This window comes from Crassostrea angulata, chromosome 3, assembly GCF_025612915.1.
Source record: "Crassostrea angulata isolate pt1a10 chromosome 3, ASM2561291v2, whole genome shotgun sequence".
Classification (NCBI taxonomy): Eukaryota; Metazoa; Mollusca; class Bivalvia; order Ostreida; family Ostreidae; genus Magallana; species Magallana angulata.
In genome coordinates, this window is record NC_069113.1 from 22817027 (window position 1) to 22841820 (window position 24794).

The 24794-nt window shown below is 36.4% G+C and overlaps 3 protein-coding genes across 3 annotated transcripts; 1 reads left to right on the top strand and 2 right to left on the bottom strand.

The window, feature by feature from the left end:
- Window positions 1-3994: 3994 nt before the first annotated feature.
- On the top strand, window positions 3995-9957 carry LOC128177331 (cytochrome P450 4F2-like). The gene is made up of 12 exons (XM_052844014.1): window positions 3995-4247; window positions 4867-5011; window positions 5195-5239; window positions 5356-5483; window positions 5800-5918; window positions 6266-6376; window positions 6616-6751; window positions 7817-8007; window positions 8273-8406; window positions 8721-8785; window positions 9269-9345; window positions 9619-9957. The coding sequence occupies exons 1-12, from the start codon at window positions 4083-4085 to the stop codon at window positions 9785-9787; spliced, it is 1485 nt and encodes a 494-aa protein (XP_052699974.1). The 5' UTR covers window positions 3995-4082; the 3' UTR covers window positions 9788-9957.
- A 3970-nt stretch (window positions 9958-13927) lies between these two features.
- Window positions 13928-16248, bottom strand: LOC128177326 (dimethylaniline monooxygenase [N-oxide-forming] 2-like). The gene is made up of 3 exons (XM_052844006.1): window positions 16107-16248; window positions 15265-15892; window positions 13928-15036 (listed from the first exon to the last, which is right to left on the bottom strand). The coding sequence occupies exons 2-3, from the start codon at window positions 15889-15891 to the stop codon at window positions 14029-14031; spliced, it is 1635 nt and encodes a 544-aa protein (XP_052699966.1). The 5' UTR covers window position 15892; window positions 16107-16248; the 3' UTR covers window positions 13928-14028.
- A 1458-nt stretch (window positions 16249-17706) lies between these two features.
- LOC128177325 (flavin-containing monooxygenase 5-like) lies at window positions 17707-19772 on the bottom strand. Its single transcript, XM_052844005.1, has 2 exons — window positions 19058-19772; window positions 17707-18836 (listed from the first exon to the last, which is right to left on the bottom strand). The coding sequence occupies exons 1-2, from the start codon at window positions 19688-19690 to the stop codon at window positions 17832-17834; spliced, it is 1638 nt and encodes a 545-aa protein (XP_052699965.1). The 5' UTR covers window positions 19691-19772; the 3' UTR covers window positions 17707-17831.
- Window positions 19773-24794: the final 5022 nt, after the last annotated feature.

The following is a 24794-nucleotide window of genomic DNA, read 5'->3' on the forward strand; positions in this document are numbered from 1 at the left end:
AAAGTTCATGTTCTTGTTAAAAATGTTTCTCATTCTTTTTTATTGAACAATTTGCTGTTTTAGTAACATTTTGTATGATCAATTTTTCCCGTTCACTAAGGGACAACAGTTAATTGTTTATAGTTTATTGTTAAAATAACGGTATTGATTTTATCGTTATAAGGTCAAAATCTAGTGAATGAAAGGAATCTAAAGATTGTATGAAATCTGACATAAATTTCTTCAATGATGCCCCAAAAGCTTGGTTACAATTGGTGTATTCGATCGTTTTTGTGTAAACAGTGGTGGACTTCTGCCTTCAGAATGTCATATCCTCTGTGGCTTCTGGGATGACAACTGTTTCATCGGATGGCGGTTGATTAATTAAGTACTCCCTGGAAATGTTCAGTCGTTCTCTTTTCTGGCTCCATTTCTCTTGTCAATAGTTTTTCCTATAAGACCTTGATGATGTATATGTATGACCCCCCCCCCCCAGGAGTTCTCTCTGAATTCATTACTCGTTAAGTGATCTTGTATATTCTCCCGTGCCCTGTCCCTGTTACCGCCTCCTCAGCCTCATCTTCTAGTTGGCCCATGGGCTTTTCTCTTGTCAGGGCATGCAAGCTTCCTGACTTCCTTATGGACCCTACTGTAATACAATCTTGTATCTCACGTACTCGTAGAGGGTTGGTGTGGATTATCTTCTTGTTAGTTTTCCTTCTTTTTTAAATATCATTATAAGTTTTCTTCTATATGGTGTTTCAAATTCTTTGCACACTGTATGATATGTACATGTATTTGATTTCAAGGTCTTATCCTTGTTTAATGCTTGTTGTATTGGTATCTGCTCGTAGAAATCTCACATTAAAATAGGTATGGAACCATTTTATCAAGACCTTGGACTTTCGGCAGGACGTAACTTTAAGTTAATATGAGAGTTATATATAAATCATCTTAATACGTGTGTACTATTTGCTTGCTGAAATTGAGTCGAGATATTTTTTTTCAAAGTGATGCAATTTAGGAAATTTCTTCTGGTTATAAAGAGTGTTATTGTAACAAAGCACGTTGTTTTTACTGAAATATTCTTTAACATTAGATAAGGAAAGACGTATCAAACAACTTTTATAGAACCGCGTCGAAAGGAGACTGTTTGAGAGAGTAAAGCATCACTGTGTTTAATGAAATGGGAAAAGGTACAGCGTATTTTGAGAAATAAAAATCATACATGTACTGAAAAAAAAGATGAAAAAAAATATGCAAATTTTATTTTTTTATATGGCTGAAATAAAAAAACACAAAAATAATGAAATTATTAAAAACAACAACAAACAATGAGAAAATGAAGTGATAAACCCAAAACAGAAAATAGTTGAAAAACTCTTTAAAGAAAAAGCTCGAACAACACCAAAAAAAAAAAAAAAATTAAAAACAAACAAATGACAGATGAAAATATTAAGAAATAAATATCCTCGCTTGACTTATCTGAATCAATTTGGAACATAGTTAAATTGAATAAAAATATAGATATATCAGAAGAAAAATTGACAAAAATTATCACATAAAAATTGTATCTTGAGAGTCTCTGAGGTATCGCGTAGATTTTGCTACAATCTTAGACTGGTCAAAATCTGCCTTGAACCAGGCACAATCGTGAGATCACATGAAGATCAAGTTGTTGATGCAACGATAAATACGAACCCATGAGGCTGACTCTGTCCTGAGTTCGTCAAATCTCGTTTGCATTAGTTCTTCAATTGTGCATTAGTTATCTTCAGAGATTTCAGTTTGATTCTGCTGTCCCCTGGCCAGGATCTTCATGATTCTGGAGACGTACATGTATAGCGGGTAGCTGACGGGGTTCTGCCTGATTTGGGTGGAACGACAATGCGTTTGACTGTTTTCTGTTTTCATTAAACGTTTTAGAAGATTTAAAATATAATACAATTAATATCTTTACATCATGCAATTAATTTAAAGTACAGAGAGAGAGAAAGAGAGAGAATATGGTACCTCGCACCAGCCTGTTCTGTGGATAGTTGTTGAACATTGCCATAACTCTGGCTCTGTCCCTTGATCTTTTTTTCTACCATTACTATCACTTTGTCCTGTATCTTGTTCTCTTTTGGCAACAACTTGTTGGTAGCCATTGTTTTCCGCTTCTCTAAGAGCCAGCAGTTTGGAAATGGTTTGGTTTGTTTGGGCCTCCATAAGCTTGACGTGCATTAGGACAGGTTGGGGAACCATACTACAAGGATCCTAAAACACAAAATTCATTGTTACTTTTATAATAAAATGGCCTCATTCTATGAATAAATTGAGAAATAGAATTTTAAAAAACTCGTAATAAAGGTAGAGACGTGTCTCGACTTTCTATACTTACGGGCTTGTTAGTTGGTGAGTTCTGGGAAAGGTCACAAGTTGTCACGTGGTGTATGGTGGTCAACCCAACTGATGACTGCTGGTTGGTACTGTTGGTAACTCTGTCAACAATCGGAGCAGTCTGAGATTCTTGTTGGACTTCGCTGGTCTTGGATTTGCGCTTTTTCTGACGTTGGTTGGTGCTCTTCTTGTTCTGGAAACAGATTTGGTTCGAGGCAATGGTCGCATATTGTTTGCTTTTTTTCGTTTTGAACACCATTCTTCCGATAATAATGCACTCTCTCTATGTCAACGATTTGAGATTGTCTTCAGTACGATCCTGTGTGGACTCTTGGTCGATATTGTCCATAAAAGCCTCTACTTTGGACACATGATTGGTTTTGTCTGTGAAACACAGGTGTTTCAGCATATTCTTGGGTTTGGTTGCGTTGAAGAGTGTTGTCATAAAGATCGATTTTCTGTACAGACGTATAGCCCTGAATTTAAGAAGCAACATTGCTCTGTGTTGCAGTTCTACCCATGCTAATTATCTGCTGAGTGCCAGAAGCTTTGAAATTCAATTCTGTGTAAGAGAAAGGCATATTAGTAAAGTTAAAATTTGCTGGTGATGAGAAGCTTTATCTCGTTTAAGTTTCTTTTTCCATATGTAACAATTATAAAAGTAGGAAAAATATTAAAAAGAGATATCTTGGATATTTTTTAAATATTTTGCATATGAGACGAGACGATAGTGCCGTAAAGAGACAAATACCTGTTGAGTTGGTCTGCTTTCTGATTGGCAGTGAGACTAATAGTATATAAATAGTGCCTGTTTGGGAGGGTAACAGTTGAAATTGACACCCCGAGGAAACCATTGTCAACCGACGCGAAGCGTCGGTTGACAATGGTTTTCGAGGGGTGTCATTTTCAATTGTTACCCTCCCAAACAGGCACTATTTATATATTAACATTCTTTTTAATGATAAAACGGTTTTAAAAAAAGTTATAAGAAAATAAAGTTTGATCATTAATTGGTAGGTATACCCAGTATGATTTTAATGACACTGAAAAAATGATTAGTTATCTGCTATATATCGCGTACGAAGTAAATGTTGACGAGGAAATAAGTTGAAAGATGTTCAATCTTCCTTTAACTATAATGTATTTATTAATGAATATTTCAGCACTCCCTTTGATACTTTGAGGGGAAAAAAACAGCAAGAGGTGATAAAGAATACGGGTTGTGGTTTACATATTTTGAGATGATCCCTTTTCTTGTATCTATCTGTGATAAATATAATCTACAAGCTCTAGTTTACATACATTGAGATGATCCCTATGTTGTATTTATGTTTAACTTCCCTCCAATACATGCATACACTACATTTATACCGTTATAACCATACATTGTACATAGTTGTAAGGCTCAATCTTACGAAGACTATGATTGTGCACAGTCCCACTCAAGTTGGCCAAAAATGTGAACAAAACAATGAATGGATTCTAAAAATGGTTGATAAACTCTTCAGGTTTTTAACCAGGAAATGCAGACTGGCACTGGGCTTGAAACAGCTGATGGACATCTATGTGATAAGTGCTTATATAGCGTCCCACATAGATAAGAAACAAACAACATTTAGTTATATCTTTGATAACAAATTAAGAACGTCCATTTCTGCTGACCAATATAATTGTGTCGTCTGCTCACAGAAATATCCCAAATAGTCCCTCTATGATTCATCATGGCGGCGCTAACATGGACACTGTTACAGGCAGTGCCTTTAGTTCTCATAGGCATCGTCCTCCTGAAAATTCTGTCCTTTCTCAAGAAGATACATGACTTGAAGGCTTCATTTAAAGACTTCCCGGGCCCCACGCCCCACTGGCTCTATGGTAACATGCAAGAGGTACGTTCAGTATCACTTCGTTGTTTTCCTATTTATATATGGATTTAATGTGTGACGATGCACTTTTAAGGTGGAATAACACATCGTCACAAAATAGCTTACCTCAGATCGAAACGACATTTCGTTTTATTAAAAGGATTTTATCGACGATAACACATAACTTACTGATAGCCTAGTGGATAAAGTGTCGGGCTTGTGATCCGTACATCCCGAGTTCGAATCCGCAGGGGCTTTTGTTGTTACCTACTGAATTTAATTTTTTAGATATTCATTTTTTATACCCAATTTGCAAATTTTTCGCTTATTTGACATATATACAGTTTATTTATTTTTTTAGCTTAAAGTATTTAAAGCTAATATTCAAAGTTTAATCATGACAATAAGCAAAATTATTGTAGTATTACAGTTATAACAAATTGATCTGGCAAACCATTTTGCACAGTGACTGGTCTTTATATTTAATGAGCAGTTATTGATTCAACTTTTGACACGTAGACATGCACGCTGTCGAAGTCTAGTAACATTTTACATACATGAATCAATATTTTAAAGACGACAAATATTTATAACTGATATAAAAATTCAAAACGTTAATTTTATCACTACAATCCTCTTGAAGCTGACGGGCGACTTCAAGGGGATGCTGAGGGTAGCGGACTACGCCGTCAGGTATCAAGGGGCGTTTCCCGTCTGGATGGGACCCACGGACGCCTTCCTAATGACAGTACACCCCGCAACAGTCCGCTCGGTTCTCTCGGGGTCAGGTCTGGACGCTATTATCTTTACTGATCGATTCATTTATCATCGATTTTCTCTTATTTTTAGCACTTCAAAATACAATCTAAATAAAATTATTGATATTAATATCTTAAAGCTACTAGTATTCTATGTTTAAGTTTAGAATAATTATACAAATCGCACCCTTTCTTCAATCTTTTATTTTCTAGATCCAAAGGACGAATTTTCTTATTCCTTAATGCGGCCATGGATAGGTTAGCAAATATATCAATTTTTATCAAGGCAATAAAGATTTTGTGCATTCATATTTTTTCACTTTTTTGTCATAAGGTGTATCGTAATTTTTCTGCCTTTCTTTTCACCTGCACAGGTGATGGACTGTTGCTGAGCTCGGGGAAGAAGTGGGACCGGAACAGACGCATGATGACACCTGCATTTCACCAAGGGGTCCTCCGAAACTATGTCAAAATATTCTACGAGTCGGGACTCGAGTTACTGGTACGCGGCTAATTTGTTTATATGCTTTTTTAAAATTGTTACATTTTATGTTTACGAAAATATTAATTTTAATTTCATGGGATACAATGTTCATTTTTTTTTATTTACAAACAATCGGATTTTTATTTATCTAAACGACTTTAAGCTGGGTTTTTTTCAAATTTTATTTTATTACGATTTAAATATAGTTTTAAAAAAAACTTGTTGATAATGCAAAAGATCTTTATCATTGCACTGATACATATTTTAGTGCGTAAAATTCAAACTGATTAAGCAATATGCAATATAATGATACAAATCGAAAATTTTACTAAAGGAAAAATGGTCCAAAGAAGGGGATGAGCCCGTGGAGACGTTCCATCACATCAGTCTGTTGACCCTGGACAGCATGATGAAGTGTTTGTTTGGGTACAGCAGTCAGTGTCAGACCGAGACGTGAGTCTCTCTCTCTCTCTCTCTCTCTCTCTCTCTCTCTCTCTCTCTCTCTAAAATACCGTACGTCTAAGTGTTTTGCTAGATTGTACAAGTATATAGTAAACCCGTATTCTTTATTAATTGGCAAAGGCATTATGTACGACTTTAAAAGTTAATTTTGTATCATTAAATGTATATCATTGTGTGACAAACAATAACCGACATTATATCTGCATGTGTGTTATACCTTGCGATATTTAAATGACTGCTATAAAAACGAAAATGGATATTCGCCAAAAACAAATCAGGTTTCCGTGTAATAGTGCTCTATTTATTATCAGTCATAATTGACCGTCATGTAATTGCAGGGTCCGACATCCGTACATCCAGGGGGTGTATGACGTATCAGAACAGATCGTGAAGAGAATCACTAACCCCCTCCATCATTTCCAGTTCATCTATGACATGTCACAAAACGGGTAATGATGGGTACTTCTTATATACACATGTAAATTTGTAATGGATTGTTGTGTAAAGGTTGAGGCAAATCAAGACGTAAGCGAGCTGCCAAAAAAGATTTTTTTTCTTTCTAATTATGGTTTCTTGAGTTATGGACCAAGAGGAGAAAAGAATTTCATAATCATATGATAAAAATCTCATTTTTAAATAAAGATCAAATTCCTCGATTCATTGGTTTCTGAATTCTCTCTACAAATAGTGCTGAGTTCAGAAAGACTTGTGACGTCATCCACTCACATTCCGAGAAAATCATTGGTGATCGACGTCAGCTGATAGCCTCGGAGAGACCGGGGTCTCGCCCGGTGGACTTCCTGGACATCCTGCTGTCAGGGAGGGTAAGGCAAAAAACAAGGAACATTAGATTAAATGAACATACTAAGTATAGTTGTAATGGGTGCATTGTAACAGCGTATGATTTCCGGATTAAATATGGAATTTTTTTATTAAAACCTTTTAGGTTTGCCCCTAAAATGAAGTTATAATGATGAAGTTTGGGCTTGATTTAGGTCTCTCTAACTGATCAATCTTAATCGATTTCCAGTATCTCGATTGGATTTGAATACCTATATTGACAATTTGAAAATGACAAACTTTATATGGGTGGTTTTACTGGTCTTGCCACTATAAATCATCAAATTAGATATATAACACAGTTGGAGTATGTTGACGTATTACCGATCTAGTGAAATATCCGCATTATTAACTCACCTGTGGAAGCATCCTTGGGTAATGTAGATTCGACTTTGTTAAAATCATGGTCCCCGATGGAATGGTGAGGCCACAATGAGGGGAGGGTGGTTAAATTTTTATATAGAAAGATATAGAGAAAAATCTTTTAAAATCTTTTGGAAAAGCATTCAACCAAAAAAGCTGAAACTTGGGTGAAAGCATAGGTTGTGCAGATACCGGTAAAGGTTTGATCAAACCTTGATTTTCTAGGGGAAAAAAGTGGACCAAAAAGGGGGTACGGTTTTTAAATAGGAATAGAGAAAAACTAAACAACAAAAGGGGCGTGGTATTTGCTATTAATATTATAATATGTGGATAAAAAGCGGCAGATTTTTAATTTGTTTATGCAAGACATCAATCTGCTGTACTTACCTTGTAGTTGTCAAGATATTTTGATTTTAATATTGTATCGCTAATTTGACCAGTTATGGCTATTGTTGTTCAGGTGAGCAATGTGGCCCCTGGGCCTTTTGTCACATTTATTATAGTTCTGCACTTTGAAGAGTAATCAATACATGTATTCCAATATATTATCACACATTTTACTTTTTAAAAACAATAAAAATCCCTGTGTGTTAAATAATGCCGCAGTTTTGACCAAATAAAGAATTGAATACTACAGATGTATAACCTTAGAGATTTTAAATTTATGACCCCCGGGCTCTCTGTAGGACAGTGAGGGTAACGGACTGACGGACACGGAGATCAGGGACGAAGTGGACACCTTCATGTTTGAGGGTCACGACTCCACGGCCAGCGCCATCTCCTGGTGTCTGTACAACCTGGCCTGCCACCCGGACCACCAAGACAGGTGTAGGGAGGAGATCCGACAGTCCTGGGGGGACAGGCAGGATATCACGTGGTATGGGGATGATTAGACGTGGTCCTAACAGTAATGAGTTTAGTTGTTCTACTAACAGCCAACCAAAATAATACTTCTTACGATACAACTAGGAAAAATATTTTATTTTTGGATTGCAAATGATTAATCTGTGTATATGTACAGAAATACAGACACTTGCTAATAGATATGCATTTTATAGACTCGTTGTAAAATAGTAAATATTTTTGGTGGGTTTTTTCTTGAAGAAATTATCACTTATACACGCTGCTGATCTTTTAAACAGGGAAGATCTGAATAAAATTGAGTACACGTTTATGTGTGTGAAGGAGAGCATGAGGCTGTACCCACCGGTCCCCAACGTGTCTCGATGTGCGGAGAACGACATCACTCTACCCGACGGCAGAGTCATCCCTAAAGGTAACCACCAAGGCCGAATCAATGCTGAGTTCTTTAATTTTTAGAACGGTTCATTATTCTCCGTTTATTATGGCTCTCCCAATTCTGCTCTTTACGGTACAATCTATTCTCAGGATATTACTACAAATTCTGCTGTATTGATTACATCTGTGAAAATTGTACAAAAAAAAATTATCAAAATACCAACTAATTGTAAAGAATATAGATATTTCCATTTATAGTCAAAATTGTAGAGGGTTTTGCTTTGAATTTTAACATTCTGATCAAATGTAAAACTGATAGAGCAATGAAACAAAATTTCAACACGTTTGCAGGTGTTCGAATGGCAGTCTCATTGTTTGCTTTACACAGAAACCCGGAAGTATGGACGGAACCAGAGGTACTAACTTGAATATTTCGTATGCACTGGAGGGGGGGGGGAGTTGAGGAGGGATGAATACTTTATGTCTTTGATTTTGGTCGGTATGTAAACTTTAAACTTTCCCGATACTTTTTCGCATTAACAAAACGAAAAAAAAACTACAGGAGGTCAGTTCCTTAACAATTTATATTTCTATATAAGTTCATGTATTAGATAAAAGACGGGTTTCAGTAAAAGTAGAGGTTTTTGTTGCTACGTGCCTTCAGCGTCTCTCTTGCTTGTAAATAATTTTTAAATCTGCAAAAGCAATCTAATTACAAAGCAAGTACCGGCTAAACGAGTGGATCTAACATCTAAGTTTAATTAAATTGTTGCCAAAGAGGTCTATTTGTATTGTTATATGATACATTTCTATAATTTACTTTCTACCGATCACTCGGAAGCAATATTATTAAGGGTTGGTTGTAGATCAAAAAATGACAGACTTTTTGTCGTCTCTAGGAATATGACCCCTCCAGATTCTCCAGAGACAGCGTGACGTACCAGTCAGCATACATGCCATTTTCGATAGGACCAAGGTAGATAATATAAAATTCACAAGAAAATATATAACACTGCGCTACAAAAAAGACGACGTTGATAAGTCTAGAATTCAACTTCATTTTCATCAAACTTTGATTTTGTAACGTTTTTTGTGATGTCTCGGTCGAAGTCAAGCTAAAGTTAACTTTATTTTCAATATAAGGAATATCTTAAGACCAAATACTTGGATAAAAAAATGTATCATGAGTTTCAAACTCTCTTGAGTAAAATTATTTATGAAACAAGTTATTTGACACTCTAATTTGCAGGAACTGCATTGGTCAGCTGTTTGCCGTTACACAGATGAAAGTCGTCATCCCCATGCTAATACGGAAGTTCCGGTTTACGTTAGATCCAAATCGACCAGCGGAACCGGAAAGTATGCTGATTCTGCGCAGTAAAAACGGACTCTACCTAAACATTCATCCGGTGAAATGAAGACATGACAAAACATGAACAGGTCCACCAATTTATCTATGGAATATACAGCTATCCTGAACTGTTTTAAGGCGGTTTCTCACTTGTGTAAGGCCTATAAACTGATTTGGCCAGCTCATCTCTTCACATGTTCATGCATTTTAATAAAAGAAAAAAGATATTATAATACACGTACGGTTTTATGTTTTAATGCAACTGGTGGTATGCATACAAAGTTTTTATACCCTTTAAGTTTAATATTAGTGTCGCAACACGTATTGTTATAGACTTTATAGGATTTATGGATAAAAAAAGGATTTGTTTTGTATCGTTATTTTTTGCATTAATATTGTCCATGATAAATATCATAGTTCAAAAATCTAGGGGGGGGGGGTTCAGTGTGTCACTAAATAGCCAAGAGTACTAAACATTTTAAGTGTTGATATAAAAATTATTTCAACATTTTTTTTTAAATATGAATTAAAAAACTACCCAAATATAATGATTTTGTTGTATGGTTTTTTAAGGTACGGGAAAAATTCAAAGTAAACGCAAGAGGTTTATCGCAATATGAAATATTCAAATTGTCAACGATACATATTCTTCTGTGCAGAATAAGAAGAAAGAAACGAATGAATTTTCTTATCTTTACTATTCAAAGATCAAAATCATTATTATACCAGATTTGTTCGTTCTTTTATTAAACTGTTCAATTTTAAAATATCTCCAAAAAAATGTTCAAAAAGTGCAAAAACATTTGAATAAGTTTTGTCATACCTGAACACAAACACTACATGAAGAAACATTTGCAAATACAAGAACCAAATACACCGTAAACAACCCCTAACGCGGGGGAGTCGACAAAAAGTAGGGGGGAGTCGATCCCAATGCATGGGGGAGTCGATTTTCTTCGCTTCGGAGACGGAAGGAATTTAGGTCATGCCTTTTGTAGGTATTTATAAGAAGTATTTCCAAAAAAGATATACCGCACGGAAGACAGCGATAGTCAAACTTTGAGTCGGTCATTGGTCCGAGTTCTCTATGCGTCTAGTAGTCTCAAACACTTCGAAACTATTTGACAAATTTCAAACTCACGGTTATCAGGTGGTCAAAATATGCACGATTTGTAAAATATACGACTTGCTTTGGTTACAGACAGTTGAAACAGCCGAACAAATGATCAACCTTACAAGTGCAATAATCAAATCTTAATAAATCTTGGGGAAAAAATGAATAAACAAGACATTTTCTGTTCAGATGTAACGGTCACGTAGGGGGGAGTCGATTTTCGGAAAAGAGAACGCACGGGGGAGTAGAAAATAGTGTATATTTAATTTTACATTGAACTTGTATCATTTGCAAACCTTATTTGATATCAGTTGTCAATATATAAAGTATATTAAACACTGTTTACAAAAAGTTTTATAACCAGTAGCTAAAAATGCAAAATATGTGTTCAAATAAAACGAGATATCTTCATAACTTGACTTTTTCTCTTTTCTTGTGATTTGTGTATCTCAAACCATATCAAAGACACAACTTCATTTATCTGTTGTGTTTTGTAATTATCCTGTGTGTGTGTTGTTTGGTTTTGTTTTTTTTTGGTTTTTTTTTAATTCGTTGTTTTACATACATATAAACACACTAGTCATACAGAGGATATGATTTAAAATGCTGTATTTGTTTTTGGCATCTGTATATCATGTATGTATTTGCTATCGTAGGGTGGTTGGTGAATGCTCTTGTCAATATGATTATCTAGTAAGACCGCGGCGTCGTTGACTTGTTAAATGGGGGGGGGGGGGGGGGGGGGGGGGGGTCTACAAAGTAGTTGTATTCCTGTGGACTGTATGTGAACAGAATGCCTGCTTTTCTTTTAGGGCTGATTGAAGCATAGTTAAATCATAAATTTTATATTTGACTGATGAATTATATAATTATCCATATATGCAGTCCTATTGTACGATAAATAGTACAGTCATCAACTGTGTTTATTCAAACAATAAAGTGCTTTTTTGGGTTATGCATACCGGTATATGATGGTAGCTAACATTCAAGAAAAGTACATTACCTGAGTTATCAGTTTACGTATGTATATATCCTGATATGCTTGCTACTATCATAGCCCTAAGAATCACTGAAGAATGCATTTTTCCTGTCTATTTTGTAATAGTGTATATATAATAGGCTCAGTACTGTCACGCTCCTACTAGCACTAGCTAGTTGGAGCGTTGGTTATTAAACTGAGTAGTCGCAGGTTCGAGCCTAGATCTGGTCATTCCTCCATTTTCTATCACTATATATTTTCATCCACCAAGTATACTTTCCTCTATTTCTTACGGAAATTGATTGTATAATTCATAGCTCTGAAGACACTGACAGGACTGAAGTCTATACGCCTCGTTTATTAACAGCTCGAAATCTTCATCAAGCTAGGAAAAATCACAGACTGCACGAAATGACCATGATGATGTCAGACTCAATTTCTAATTAAATACGATTTGGCTGCTGCTCTTAAATAACGTACTGATGTACATCGACTATAATTCAGTTAGGTTTACTTTTGACGATCAGTTTATTAATCTTTTAAAAGAAAGATGTACATATAAATAATGAAATGCTTTCTTTGATGATTAATTTAGTTAACGAATGTAGCAATCATTGCAGAAAAAATACGCATGAATCACTAAAAAAAGGCATTTTATTTTTTATTTATTGTCAAAACGCCACACAGAAGTAACAGCCATATTCCGGATCCATATATGAAGAAGTTACCATGGTAATGAGAAGTATAGCTACTTGGAAGTTTGAACTTAGCCCTTGTACATACATACATGTACAGTCCGTGCTTTCGATATGTAGCTTTACTGGAATCGCTCAATCAAGAAAGAAAAAAAACGCACGCAATTCCAACATTAAAAGTACAAAACACATCAATGACCCATGTAAAATAATCAATATAGCTCTTCAAATAATTTTTAAAATTTGATCAGCTAAACAATGGATTAAAAAATAGTTCTTGAAAGTCAATTAAACGTTTATGAATACGGACACACACATGTGGTTCGTTTCAATAGTTCGCGTAACTATATATTTTCTAAAGAAATAGAAAGAAAATACCTTTTAATAAATGTATTCTTTTTTGATTCAATTTAAAAATAAAATAAAAACAAAATACGAAATTAAATGGAAAACATGAGTAGTACATGTACCTGTCTTTATTGCTTAAATGTTTATTAGATAAGTCGACTTTTATAGACCTCGTAATTCTTTATAAAAATATAAGTGAATTGAATTTAATTTTTCTACTCCCCCGTGCGTTCTGTTTTCCAAAAATCGAGTACCCCCTACGTCACCGTTACATCTGAACAGAAAATGTCTTGATAATTCATTTTTTCCTAAGATTTGTTAAGATTTGATTATTGCACTTAAAAGGTTGATCATTTGTTAGACTGTTTCAACTTTCTGTAACCCAAAGCAAGTCGTACATTTTACAAATCGTGCATATTTTGACCACCTGATAACCGTGAGTTTGAAATTTGTCAAATAGTTTCGAAGTGTTTGAGACTACTAGACGCATAGAGAACTCGGACCAATGACCGACACAAAGTTTGACTATCGCTGTCTTCCGTGCGGTATATCTTTTTTGGAAATACTTCTTATAAATACCTACAAAAGGCGTGACCTAAATTCCTTCCGTCTCCGAAGCGAAGAAAATCGACTCCCCCATGCGTTGGGATCGACTCCCCCCTACTTTTTGTCGACTCCCCCGCGTTAGGGGTTGTTTACGGTGAAATACCACTGCAGCTAGGTTTCAAATTAGGATTATTTAGATGTCCATATTTGTTTAAAGCACAGCGTCACCTTTAGAAAAAAATATATGTTTACCACATATGTTCACTCTTTCCCGGTTAGTTGTTCATGCTTTTACTATAGGTGGGGGTAATTTTTTTCAAAATTGAATGAAAAAAATTATTTGAAACCATTTTCGGTTTATCAAATGAACAGAGATTTTGCAAATAATTGTAGTTTAACATTTGATTCTTATGTTTTAAAAGATTATCTGTATCGGGTTGCGAGACGACATGTTGAATGCGAACAATTTATTTTTCAAAAGATGGTTCTGTCACAAATACTTCCAATAAAAGAAGAAAAGAGAAATTTCTTATCAATACATTGTATTTATTGGTGAATACAGCTAGTGAGGTCAATGTCTCAATACAACAACAAATGAAAATAAGATAATGATTAACTCATTGCCTTTAAGACTTTACGGGAAAAGTGGTACACCCATTTGTGAACAAATATTTTACAAGAATGAAGACTACAACAAGTAGTAGAAATCTTTTGAGAAGAGAAATATATCCGTCATATATGCCTTCTTTTTCGTGTTTTCCCGCCTCGCGTGTTTTTAGTGGATACCACGTTTTTTCTTCCACGTGTTCGATTGCGTATTTGGCTCCTTGCCATTTTCCAGGCCCTTCAAGGCGCCACTGCGGCGGAGTGCAGGGTCCAAAGAACAGCTTTCTCCAGAGGGCATTATCTGTGAAAAAGAATTTCCACAAATTGGGCTTGCAGCCAATGTACTTGGCCATTTTGTCGATATACTGGATGAAGAATACGACCAGAGTGTATTTTGGAGAATTGAGACCTTTTGATTTTAGATTTGCATTAGTCTTTTCCACCACTTGTAATCTTTGTGAAGCACTTGGCAGCTTGCAGTTTCCAGAGAACACACGAGCTGCCCATCTAGACTGCATCTCAAGAATTGGAGGGAGGCCACCAAAAGGTTGTACAAGGCCAATTATGGCAAGGGTAGCCGGCTCCATATCAGCGGGCCATACCAGATCATAAAGGAAAGGAAATGCGTTTTCCACTTTTATTGCACCTTTTTGGATGAAAGGGAAACTGTATTTGAACCCGGTACCCAAAATCACCACGTCGATGTTGTCAAGTTTCGTGCCATCAACAAATACAGCGCCATTTTCTGTGAATCTCTCCACGTCTGTTATCATATTGATTCTGCCTAAAAGGATCCGGTTTGGCAAGTCATCACTGATGGTAACTGCCCCTCCGTTGAATCTTGTATTGGGTGAGAGGCTGTACTTCGAATGACTGTACCGGTTGTTGACGCCGTGGTACATGAACGGACGAAGGTACGGCCAAGGAATCCCCTGCCGGAAACGAGTGATTGCGACGTGGTCGAATGGACGGCCCTGGTCCGCGGCTCGCTGTATCACCCAGGTACCAGTTCGTGTGCTGATGTAGACCTAGAATTCAAAGATAATATTACTCATTGCCTCTTATGGTTTCTTTCATTAAATCGATTTAGGGGTTCATTCAATACAAAAATTGTGGTAATCAGATTGAAAATATATAATATTATCAATTTTTAGTTTAAATTCATTTTATTTAATTCTTGTTTTCAGTGCGTAGAGTCTACATCTACATGCATACATTATGATATTAGATAACGTTATTGAACTCCATAGACTTACGTGCTCAGCATGTCTGCTCAGTTCACATGCAACATCTGAGGCGGAGTTTCCTACACCAATAATCAAAACTCTTTTCCCCTCGTACCCATGGAAGTCCTTGTAATCGTGAGTGTGTAAGACTCTCCCCTTGAATTTGTCGAGTCCTTTGAAATTGGGAATGTTCGGTTCATGGAGATGTCCATTGCAAACCATAACACAGTTCACCTTTCTCTTTTCCACTTTCCCCGAGGTCAAGTTTTTGGTCGTAACCACCCAATCGCCACTGTCCTCAAAGTCGTCTGCTTTCTCAATGAGCACCACTTCATGTTTGAACTTTATGTATTTCAGCAACCCAAAGTTCTCGGCGTAAAGTTTCAGATAACTTTTAAAATGTTTGTGCGCCATGAAGTTGGGAAACTCTTTAGGGATTGGAAAGTCACTGTAGCACGTCATCTCCTTACTGGTGTTGATGCTACACGAGTTGTACAGGCTTGGGTAACCATCCTTGGGTACATCGTGGTAGTTCCAGAGTCCTCCAACATCGTCGTCTTTTTCGAAGCAGATTGGTTCCAGACCTTCTTCCAAGCAGTGCTTCGTCGCTGCTAAACCGGAAACTCCAGCCCCGACCACGCAAACCGTCTTCGTCATTCTGCAACCCAAAGAGTTTTTTTAAAAAAGTTATATTTGTATTGATAAAAGAAAAATCCCTAGTTCAAAATCCTCTTATAACTTTGATTACACACTTTATTATTGCAATTTTATTCTTACTGTTATATTGTAATAACAGAATAAAACAACACAAAAAGTAAGCATTTATATACCCCTTGTACAAGTTATGGACATTCGTGTACCAAAAACCTTACCTGGACGGAGACCCTTCGGACTTTACATGATCACCTGCCGTGAAAGGAATTTTAAATTGCTGTTTGGTCAAACTTATGAAACCGTATAATTGAGTTTATCTATGTAGCACGGAGAGTTCGTCGATAGTCTGTATGATAAGGAGGGGGTGGTTGTTGAGGGCACTCGCTCTTCTTATTAAGAAGAGGTACAAAGTGACCGATTTAAGAATTTAGAACGGTCGACTATTTCTTCCTCCAAAATTCAAGGTGGTGTCAATCAAGAAGAACGTTCTAGATATTTATTTTCTCTGATAAATTTCTCAAAACTTGAAGTTGTATCACATACATGTCTTAAATGCTATTTTAAATAATTATTAAATATTAAGTTCCAAAATAAGGGACCCCCTTTTCAAAAAGTGTTCCATCTATATACATGTATGGATGTACTATCATATTGACACGTCTGTTTTTCACTTCTATTTGACTAACGTGTACTACACTTATAATGAGGAAAATAGTTCTTGAATGACACTCGCTTGGTGTGACTATGTCTGCTCTTTCAGCTCTACTGACGTAGATTAGTGACCTATCTGTCGTAGCTGTAATCCAAAGTAGAAGGAAATAATTAATATACTTTAAAATAATTTATACAAGTTTATTTGAAGAAGTGTCGCATGGAAGTGGCCGAAGGAGGTCAGATTTCCAGTGACAAAACACGTGACTTTCAAAGCTAGCCCATTTAATTGCTAAAGCTCAACACAGCTGTACACTGCCGTGGGCTAACCCAAAATTTACCTCAAAAAGTAGAAAATACAATTAAATTACATAATTGATTAAGCCTCTATCGGACCAGGCCGGATATCAAAGGCTGATACGTAAACAATTTACACACAATGCAAAAGAACATCTATTAAGTGGACATGCCAGGGATTACTCGATTTACACCTTTTTACACTTTGTAAAAAAACTATTTACCAAATAAACAACACAATGTCCCGCAGAATTTCTGTCATTTGTTTAACATTTGACATTTGAATGAGTCAAAGAAAACTCAAATAAATTGGAAAAAGACGGTAAATAATTTAACTACTTAACTAAATTATATATTTGCAAATTTAGTAATTATATCTGTTGAAAAATAATTAGTTGTATAATACTGAATTTCCTATCTTAAATATATCTGTCTTTCCACAAATTTATTTAAAAATTAAATTTGTTGTTATCACTACTTTGTCATAACAACAAATTTAATTTTTAAATAAATTTGTGGAAAGACAATATACTATGTACAAATAACATACTAGTATAAGTATCACTAATATGTCATCGACTTGATGAAGGATAACTATTTTATAATAATAACGTCTTTTATGTAATTTCACTACTAGTAATTTACTCATAATTTGCAAATTCCCAGTTCAGCGCATGGCAAAGAACATAAAAAAGCTTTCCCATCGCCGAATGATCGTGAAAATTTTAGATGCTATGTCCAGTCAAGCACTTTTCTGAATTTTTTACAATTAGTAAATTTATATTAATCTCAAATTATTTTACTAGTAACTATAGCACTTGTGAAAATATTTTCTTTGAAGAAGTATTTCCAATTAACTTTCATTCAATATTGAATCTCTATAAAACATTTATATATCCTCGATATGATATTGAACAACAAATTATGTTTAAAGGTAACAGTTTTTCTGTCACTTTAGTTTGGGATATAATGGGATATTTTCAGTTACTCTTAGTCTAGTAATTGAATTTCCATATAACTCTGTTGGATATCAAGTATATCAAAATTCCAACTATCGCAAAGACACAAGCCACGTTTTTCAACAAGTCTATCCACTCTTTGTAAAGTCCTTTGGTCAGATCGACTCCCGCAGTGCGAGTTTTCATGGGAAACCACATGTTCTTTTCCACATTTTCAATGGCAGCTCTTGCGCCATCCCATTTCCCTGGTCCTTCCAATCGCCATTGTTGGGGTGTACACGGTCCAAAAACCAATTTTCTCCAAAAAGCATTGTCTGTGAAAAAAAGTTTCGTGAGATTTGGTTTGCATCCAATATAATCCGCGAGCTTATCCATGTAACGCAATGCGTGGATGACAATGAAGTGTCTGGGGGACAAGTCGGAATTTCCTTTGATCATCAAAAGCCTCTCTTCTACTTCTTGTCTTCTCTTCGAAGCAGACGGTAAGTTACAATGACCAGCAAATACTCGAGTTACCCACCGTGTCTGCATCTCCAAAATGGCTGGAAGAGCACCGAAAGGTTGAACTAACCCTACTACAGCCAACGTTGATGGTTCCAGGGAAACGGGCCAAATATGGTCATACAAGAAAGGAAATTGGTTCTCAATTCTTATCACGCCATCCTCAAGGAACGGAAAATCGTGCAGATATCCGGTACCAAATACAACAGCGTCGATATCTTTAACTGTGGTCCCGTCGGTAAATATGACGTCATGTTCCGTGAAGCGCTCTACGTCAGTTTTTACGGTAATCGTCCCAAGCATTATACGATCAGGTAACTCGTCCGTGATTGCGATGGCAGTCATCCGGAACGGTCCATTTGGAGCCAATCCATACTTGGACAGGTCGTATCGTTTGTTGAACATTTTGAATTTTAATGGCCGCATGTAGTTTGATGGTAGTGACTGGGAGAATCGGGTGACCGCCACTTGATCTAGAGGGCGCCCAAAATCGGCCACCCTCTGTACTATAAATGTCCCCTTTCTTGTACTGATGTAAACCTAAGAGTATATTAAGATTTCCTATACAATACAATTTTCCTATGGAATTTTATTAATTTCATTAAATTAAAAATACTTAAAAATACTCAAATTACATGCAATGTTTTCACCAATTGCTATAATATTGCTGAATTGACTTTTGTATAGAACCTTTTTTCACCAATTTATGTGAAAAGTATCAGTATTTCTGAATGAATCTTGATTGATAATTGTTCACTCACCTGTTCGGCGTGTCGACTTATTTCACACGCTACATCACATGCCGAGTTCCCAACGCCAACAACCAGAACTTCCTTTCCAACAAAATCCTTGAAGTCTTTGTAATCGTGAGTGTGAATTACTTTTCCGGCAAATTTGTCTAGCCCCGGACATTTTGGTACATTTGGTCGGTAAAGGTGGCCGTTAGCCACGATGACGTAATTAACCCTTTTCGTATCTACATGTTCTGTCTTAAGTTTCCGTACAGTAACGATCCAGTCTCCCGAATCTGGAAAGTCGTCTGCTTTTTTCACTTCCTCTACGCAATGCCCGAAATGAATGTGGTCCCGCAGACTGAAATTTTGGGCGTATAAATCCAAGTATTTTTTAAAGAACCGATGGTGCATGAAGTTTGGGAATTCCTTTGGGATCGGAAAATCGCTGTAGCACGTCATCGCTTTGCTCGTGTTGATGCAGCAGGATTTGTACAAACTGGGGTCGCCATTTTTGGGAACGTCGTGATAGTTCCAGATCCCTCCCAAATCCGAGTCTTTTTCAAAGCAGATTGGGACTAATCCTTCTTCCAGGGAGTGTTTAATGGCAGCTAGGCCTGCGACGCCGGCGCCTATTATGCAAACTGTACGCGTTTTCTCCATGAATGAATCCCCTTGTTTGCAGAAAATTGCAACAATCAAACCGTCTTGTGTAAAAAAAAAAAATACTTAGTATCTTTTCAGATCAAATTATTTGAGTTTGTACTCTTCAAAGATCTTGTCTTATTTTGTGGGCCCAATTCAGTTTTGTTGCCCTAGAATGAGAACACTAATTTGAAATTTTTATGTGAAGTCTCTTGTTGAAACGTGGGGTAGCATTAATTTAAAGCAATATGAGCTCCATTTTTTTTTGTTGAGATTTTTTTTACGAAAATGTTATTTTCTTAAAATGATAGAACATATCATGGTTTTTTAAATTTCTGTTAGTCACATTTATCCTTCTTCAGGCGAACATACATAAGTTATGAGTCATAAATTATGTACGTTGTACGTTCATCTGAAGAAGGATGTTAAAAATCCAGAAAGCGCTAGTGAATAGAAACTTTGGAATTGTTCATTTTCTTTTTCTGTTTTGATTAATATATATATACAAGTGTGTGTGTGTGTGTGTGTGTGTGTGTGTGTGTGTGTGTGTGTGTGTGTGTGTGTGTGTGTGTGTGTGTGTGTGTGTGTGTGTGTGTGTGTGTGTGTGTGTGTGTGTGTGTGTGTGTGTGTGTGTGTGTGTGTGTGTGTGTGTGTGTGTGTGTGTGTGTGTGTGTGTGTGTGTGTGTGTGTGTGTGTGTGTGTGTGTGTGTGTGTGTGTGTGTGTGTGTGTGTGTGTGTGTGTGTGTGTGTGTGTGTGTGTGTGTGTGTGTGTGTGTGTGTGTGTGTGTGTGTGTGTGTGTGTGTGTGTGTGTGTGTGTGTGTGTGTGTGTGTGTGTGTGTGTGTGTGTGTGTGTGTGTGTGTGTGTGTGTGTGTGTGTGTGTGTGTGTGTGTGTGTGTGTGTGTGTGTGTGTGTGTGTGTGTGTGTGTGTGTGTGTGTGTGTGTGTGTGTGTGTGTGTGTGTGTGTGTGTGTGTGTGTGTGTGTGTGTGTGTGTGTGTGTGTGTGTGTGTGTGTGTGTGTGTGTGTGTGTGTGTGTGTGTGTGTGTGTGTGTGTGTGTGTGTGTGTGTGTGTGTGTGTGTGTGTGTGTGTGTGTGTGTGTGTGTGTGTGTGTGTGTGTGTGTGTGTGTGTGTGTGTGTGTGTGTGTGTGTGTGTGTGTGTGTGTGTGTGTGTGTGTGTGTGTGTGTGTGTGTGTGTGTGTGTGTGTGTGTGTGTGTGTGTGTGTGTGTGTGTGTGTGTGTGTGTGTGTGTGTGTGTGTGTGTGTGTGTGTGTGTGTGCCCAAGAATACCGTCAAAGTTTATTGTAGAATCTATAACAAAATACTTGATCCTTTGTAGTTTTGTTAATTTTAACGTAACGGGATTTTTTGCATTAAGAGGGTTGATTAAGCATTGAATCATTATTTTTTTTAAAGATGTGGTCTCATAACTGCAACGGTGTGTGCATACAAATTGAATTTAATTTGTATACATTGCAGTTATGAGACCACATCTTTCACAAAATAATGATTCAATGCTCATACGTGTATTTACGTTTTTTAAACGTTATTCCCTTTAGGCAATTAAGATTTATCTTTCCAAATCTCTGCCATATTCTACGAGTATAATGCGCAGTTAACGGAGGAGCCATTGGAACAGCCTAATTGTGCTGACAAAAATAGTGCCCAACGTTATAAATTCTAAGCACGCAATCTTATTATTTGATCTGTTATTCAATGAATATAACCTTTGGTATAATGATAAATAAATAAATTGATTTCATTTAATTGTTTAAAAATATTAACATCAATGAAACGTTAATCACGTGATCCGGTTTGAATTAAGGCGCGAGGAGAGTTGGTTATGTTCTTCGAGAAATACTGAGGGAAAATCGTATTCATACGCACCAGATTTGTATGGAGGGTAATTGTGTTCAAAAATCCAGACATGTAAACTTGTAAATCCGAATATGCAATCGTGTTGATGTGTGAGCCTGAGCATGAATATGTGTAATTCTGATCGTGAAACCTATAAAACTCGGGCATAAACACGTGTAAGATTTGACTCAGCTCCTTCGCATGATGCACATTTTGCAACTTTATTGTTTACATTAGTTAATTAAACCTTCAACTTTGCACACTTTCAATCCGTAGTTTCTGCATTTGTAACTTCAGGCTCGGCAATAGAACATCTGACATGATACAAATTGACAAATGTAAAGTCTACAAGTTTGTCGAATTTTGACATGACCTTATATGGAAACAGTGACGTCACTGATAGAAAAAGGCTAGCTGCAGGTAAAGGCATGCCGTAATCGCCGGAATAGGGACGGAATAAATAAAAAAAAAATATTAGGTAAGCCTATAATCATATTATCTCTGGATAACAAAATTTCATAGAGTATTATTTTTCGGAAAATTAAATTATGAGATTGGTGTACATTTTATCAAGAGAATGTATAAAAGATGCGAGTTAAGAATTCGATCGGCTTCAGATATCCTCTTAGAACTGAAAAAAAATTACATTTAATGACTTTGTTTGAATACACGTGTATAAAGATATATACGCATTTTTATTCATAGGCGTCTGAACCGGGGGGGGGGGGGCTTGGGGGGGGGGGGGGGACTTAGCCCCCCCCCCCCCACTTTTTTGCCAAGTTAGACCTAACCATTAGGAACATAGCAACAGGGAGGATTAACCCCCCCCCCCCTACTTTTTCCTCGCAACAAACAAAATTGTTCCCTAAAAGACCTTAAAGAGAATGAAATATTAATAGTGATATTGAAAATTAGAGTCATAGTAGGTATACTAGCACCCCCCCCCCCCCACCACCACCACCACGGATTAGGAATTTCATGATTTGGGGGGGGGGGAATTGGGCAGGTAAGATTGGAGTTATTGGTATACCCTCCCCCACGGATTAGAATTTTCATGATTATGGGAATTCTTGTCAATATTTTTCATGATTAGTTTAGCCCCCCCCCCCCCCACACACCCTTTCAATTTGCTTCCGACGCCACTGTTATTAGAGTACATGCAACAAATTGTTAAAGTATAGGCCTCGGCTGAAATAAGAAAATATCTCCAAATGCATCCTTATCGCTACCACAAAGTTGTGACAAGACCCCCCCCCCCCCCCCACGCGAAAAATTACACGGGGTCCGTCAGCTGAGTTGCAAAGTTATCGATAAGAAAAACAAACTATTTAAAGACATTGGTTTTGAGATTGTGATTACCCGGTAATATGAGACATAAGAAGCGACACCCTCTTTAAAAAAAATGAATAAAAATTCCAAAGATAAGGTTAACTGTCGTGAAATTAAAATGTGTATAAATTATTTTAAGAAATGTTTCTTTGTATTGTCGGCAATATATAGGGAAAAAAGCCTATCGTGCAGGTAAGAATTGACATTTTTTAAAATTATTTTAAGCAATTATTACGGGATTGAGTATGACGTCCTGAATGTCGGTTCAATACTGACTCACTTTGTGAAGTTGTCTGATAAAAATGTTCTGGAGAGCTAGAATAATACAGCTTTACAGTCACTTGTGAACTAGCTGCAGGTCTGTAGCTCCCTGTCTAAAAATACAGATGGACGATCTTTGAGCTACAGTGCCTCCTAGCTGCAGATCTGTAGCTCTCTGGTTGAAAAAATTCGGATAGACAAACCAGAGAGCTACAGTTCCAAGCGTTGTAAAAACCTCCGATTTACGCCGCCGTTTTTGTGTCGCTCGCTTCGGGAATTATATCCGACTTTAAAAGCATTCAACCGCCTAAAAAATTGGATTTATTAATTAAACATATAGTTTACCCTAACTCTGCTAACTTTGTTTTCCTTTCAATGGTTCACAACGGCCATCCTTCGCCTTGGAATGTCATCGTTTTAAAAAACTCGCCTTATGACAGCCATGTTTACCTAGTAGCGAGATCTCGGGTGCGTCGATTTACCCAAATGGACCCAAATTCAAGCGGAAAACAATTATATTAAAATCCTCATAATTTAGGGAAATTTGGAAAAATAAAAGCCGAAGGTCCATGACAATAATTAAAATTATTTTAAAAAGTTGTTTTATTTTTATATAATATATATATTTATATTATTTGAATATAATTACATACATTATATACTTTTACAAATCGAGATAAAATGCTCATCTTTATTTTTCAAAAACAATTTTTAAAGATATACTGAAATAATTTTAATTATTGTTTTGGACCTTCGGCTTTTATTTTTCCAAATTTCCCTAAATTATGAGGATTTTATTATAATTGTGTTCCGCTTGAATCGCCATTTGGGTCTTTATTTTTCTTAATAACGGCTAACAACCCCATGAAATGACTAAAACAAGGGATAATATTAGTAATTGCTAGCGCTCTCGAGCGCTAGCAACTACGTTAGTCCTTTTCACTGGAATACGCATGCTCGACTCCATAGTGGGGGATTCTGGGAATACTTTACTACTGTAGATAAACTGTACCATTTGAATTTCGTTTTATCATATTCACATGAAGTTTTGTGTTTTATTGTAAAAGTCAAAAGTAACAATAGCTAAAGGTCTTATACGTTATATTCAATATTATAATAGATAGCTTACTTTATCTTATATTCCTTCAAGCTCGGAAAACAACTTCGGATATTTTTTCCGAGCTTGCCGGAAAGGCCCGAGAAGATACGATTGTTACAAAACAGTACCAATGGTTCTGAAAATGTTCACCTCGAAATTGAAATTACAGTAACTACATATTGATAAAGGCAATAAGCTATGCCATTGCCGATGTGACGTCCACTCTAGATTCACAATTCTAAATTGAGACCCCACTCCAGCACAATTCCAGTAGGCTACAGCACTGTGCCTTCCTATTGTTAATTAATCGATTCAGAAATATAAACCAATATTTTAGAAATCTGATTCTGTGTTTTACGATGGCTACAGCGCTAGCTCACCAATCTTTTTAAAAGATAAGCTTGTAAGGATTTTATTATAATTGTTTTCCGCTTTAATCGCAATTTGGGTCCATTTGGGTAAATCGACGCACCCGAGATCTCGCTACTAGGTAAACATGGCTGTCATAAGGCGAGTTTTTTAAAACGATGACATTCCAAGGCGAAGGATGGCCGTTGTGAACCATTGAAAGGAAAACA

Excerpts from the sequence above, each read along its gene's own strand:
- LOC128177331 (XM_052844014.1), top strand. The coding sequence starts at position 4,083 with ATGGCGGCGCTAACATGGACACTGTTACAGGCAGTGCCTTTAGTTCTC. Across the intron at positions 5,484-5,799 it reads AGTCGGGACTCGAGTTACTG|GAAAAATGGTCCAAAGAAGG; the intron begins GTACGCGGCTAA and ends ATTTTACTAAAG. Across the intron at positions 5,919-6,265 it reads AGTCAGTGTCAGACCGAGAC|GGTCCGACATCCGTACATCC; the intron begins GTGAGTCTCTCT and ends ATGTAATTGCAG.
- LOC128177326 (XM_052844006.1), bottom strand. The coding sequence starts at position 15,891 with ATGACGAAGACGGTTTGCGTGGTCGGGGCTGGAGTTTCCGGTTTAGCA. Across the intron at positions 15,037-15,264 it reads TGAGCAGACATGCTGAGCAC|GTCTACATCAGCACACGAAC; the intron begins GTAAGTCTATGG and ends TTTGAATTCTAG.
- LOC128177325 (XM_052844005.1), bottom strand. The coding sequence starts at position 19,690 with ATGGAGAAAACGCGTACAGTTTGCATAATAGGCGCCGGCGTCGCAGGC. Across the intron at positions 18,837-19,057 it reads TAAGTCGACACGCCGAACAG|GTTTACATCAGTACAAGAAA; the intron begins GTGAGTGAACAA and ends ATATACTCTTAG.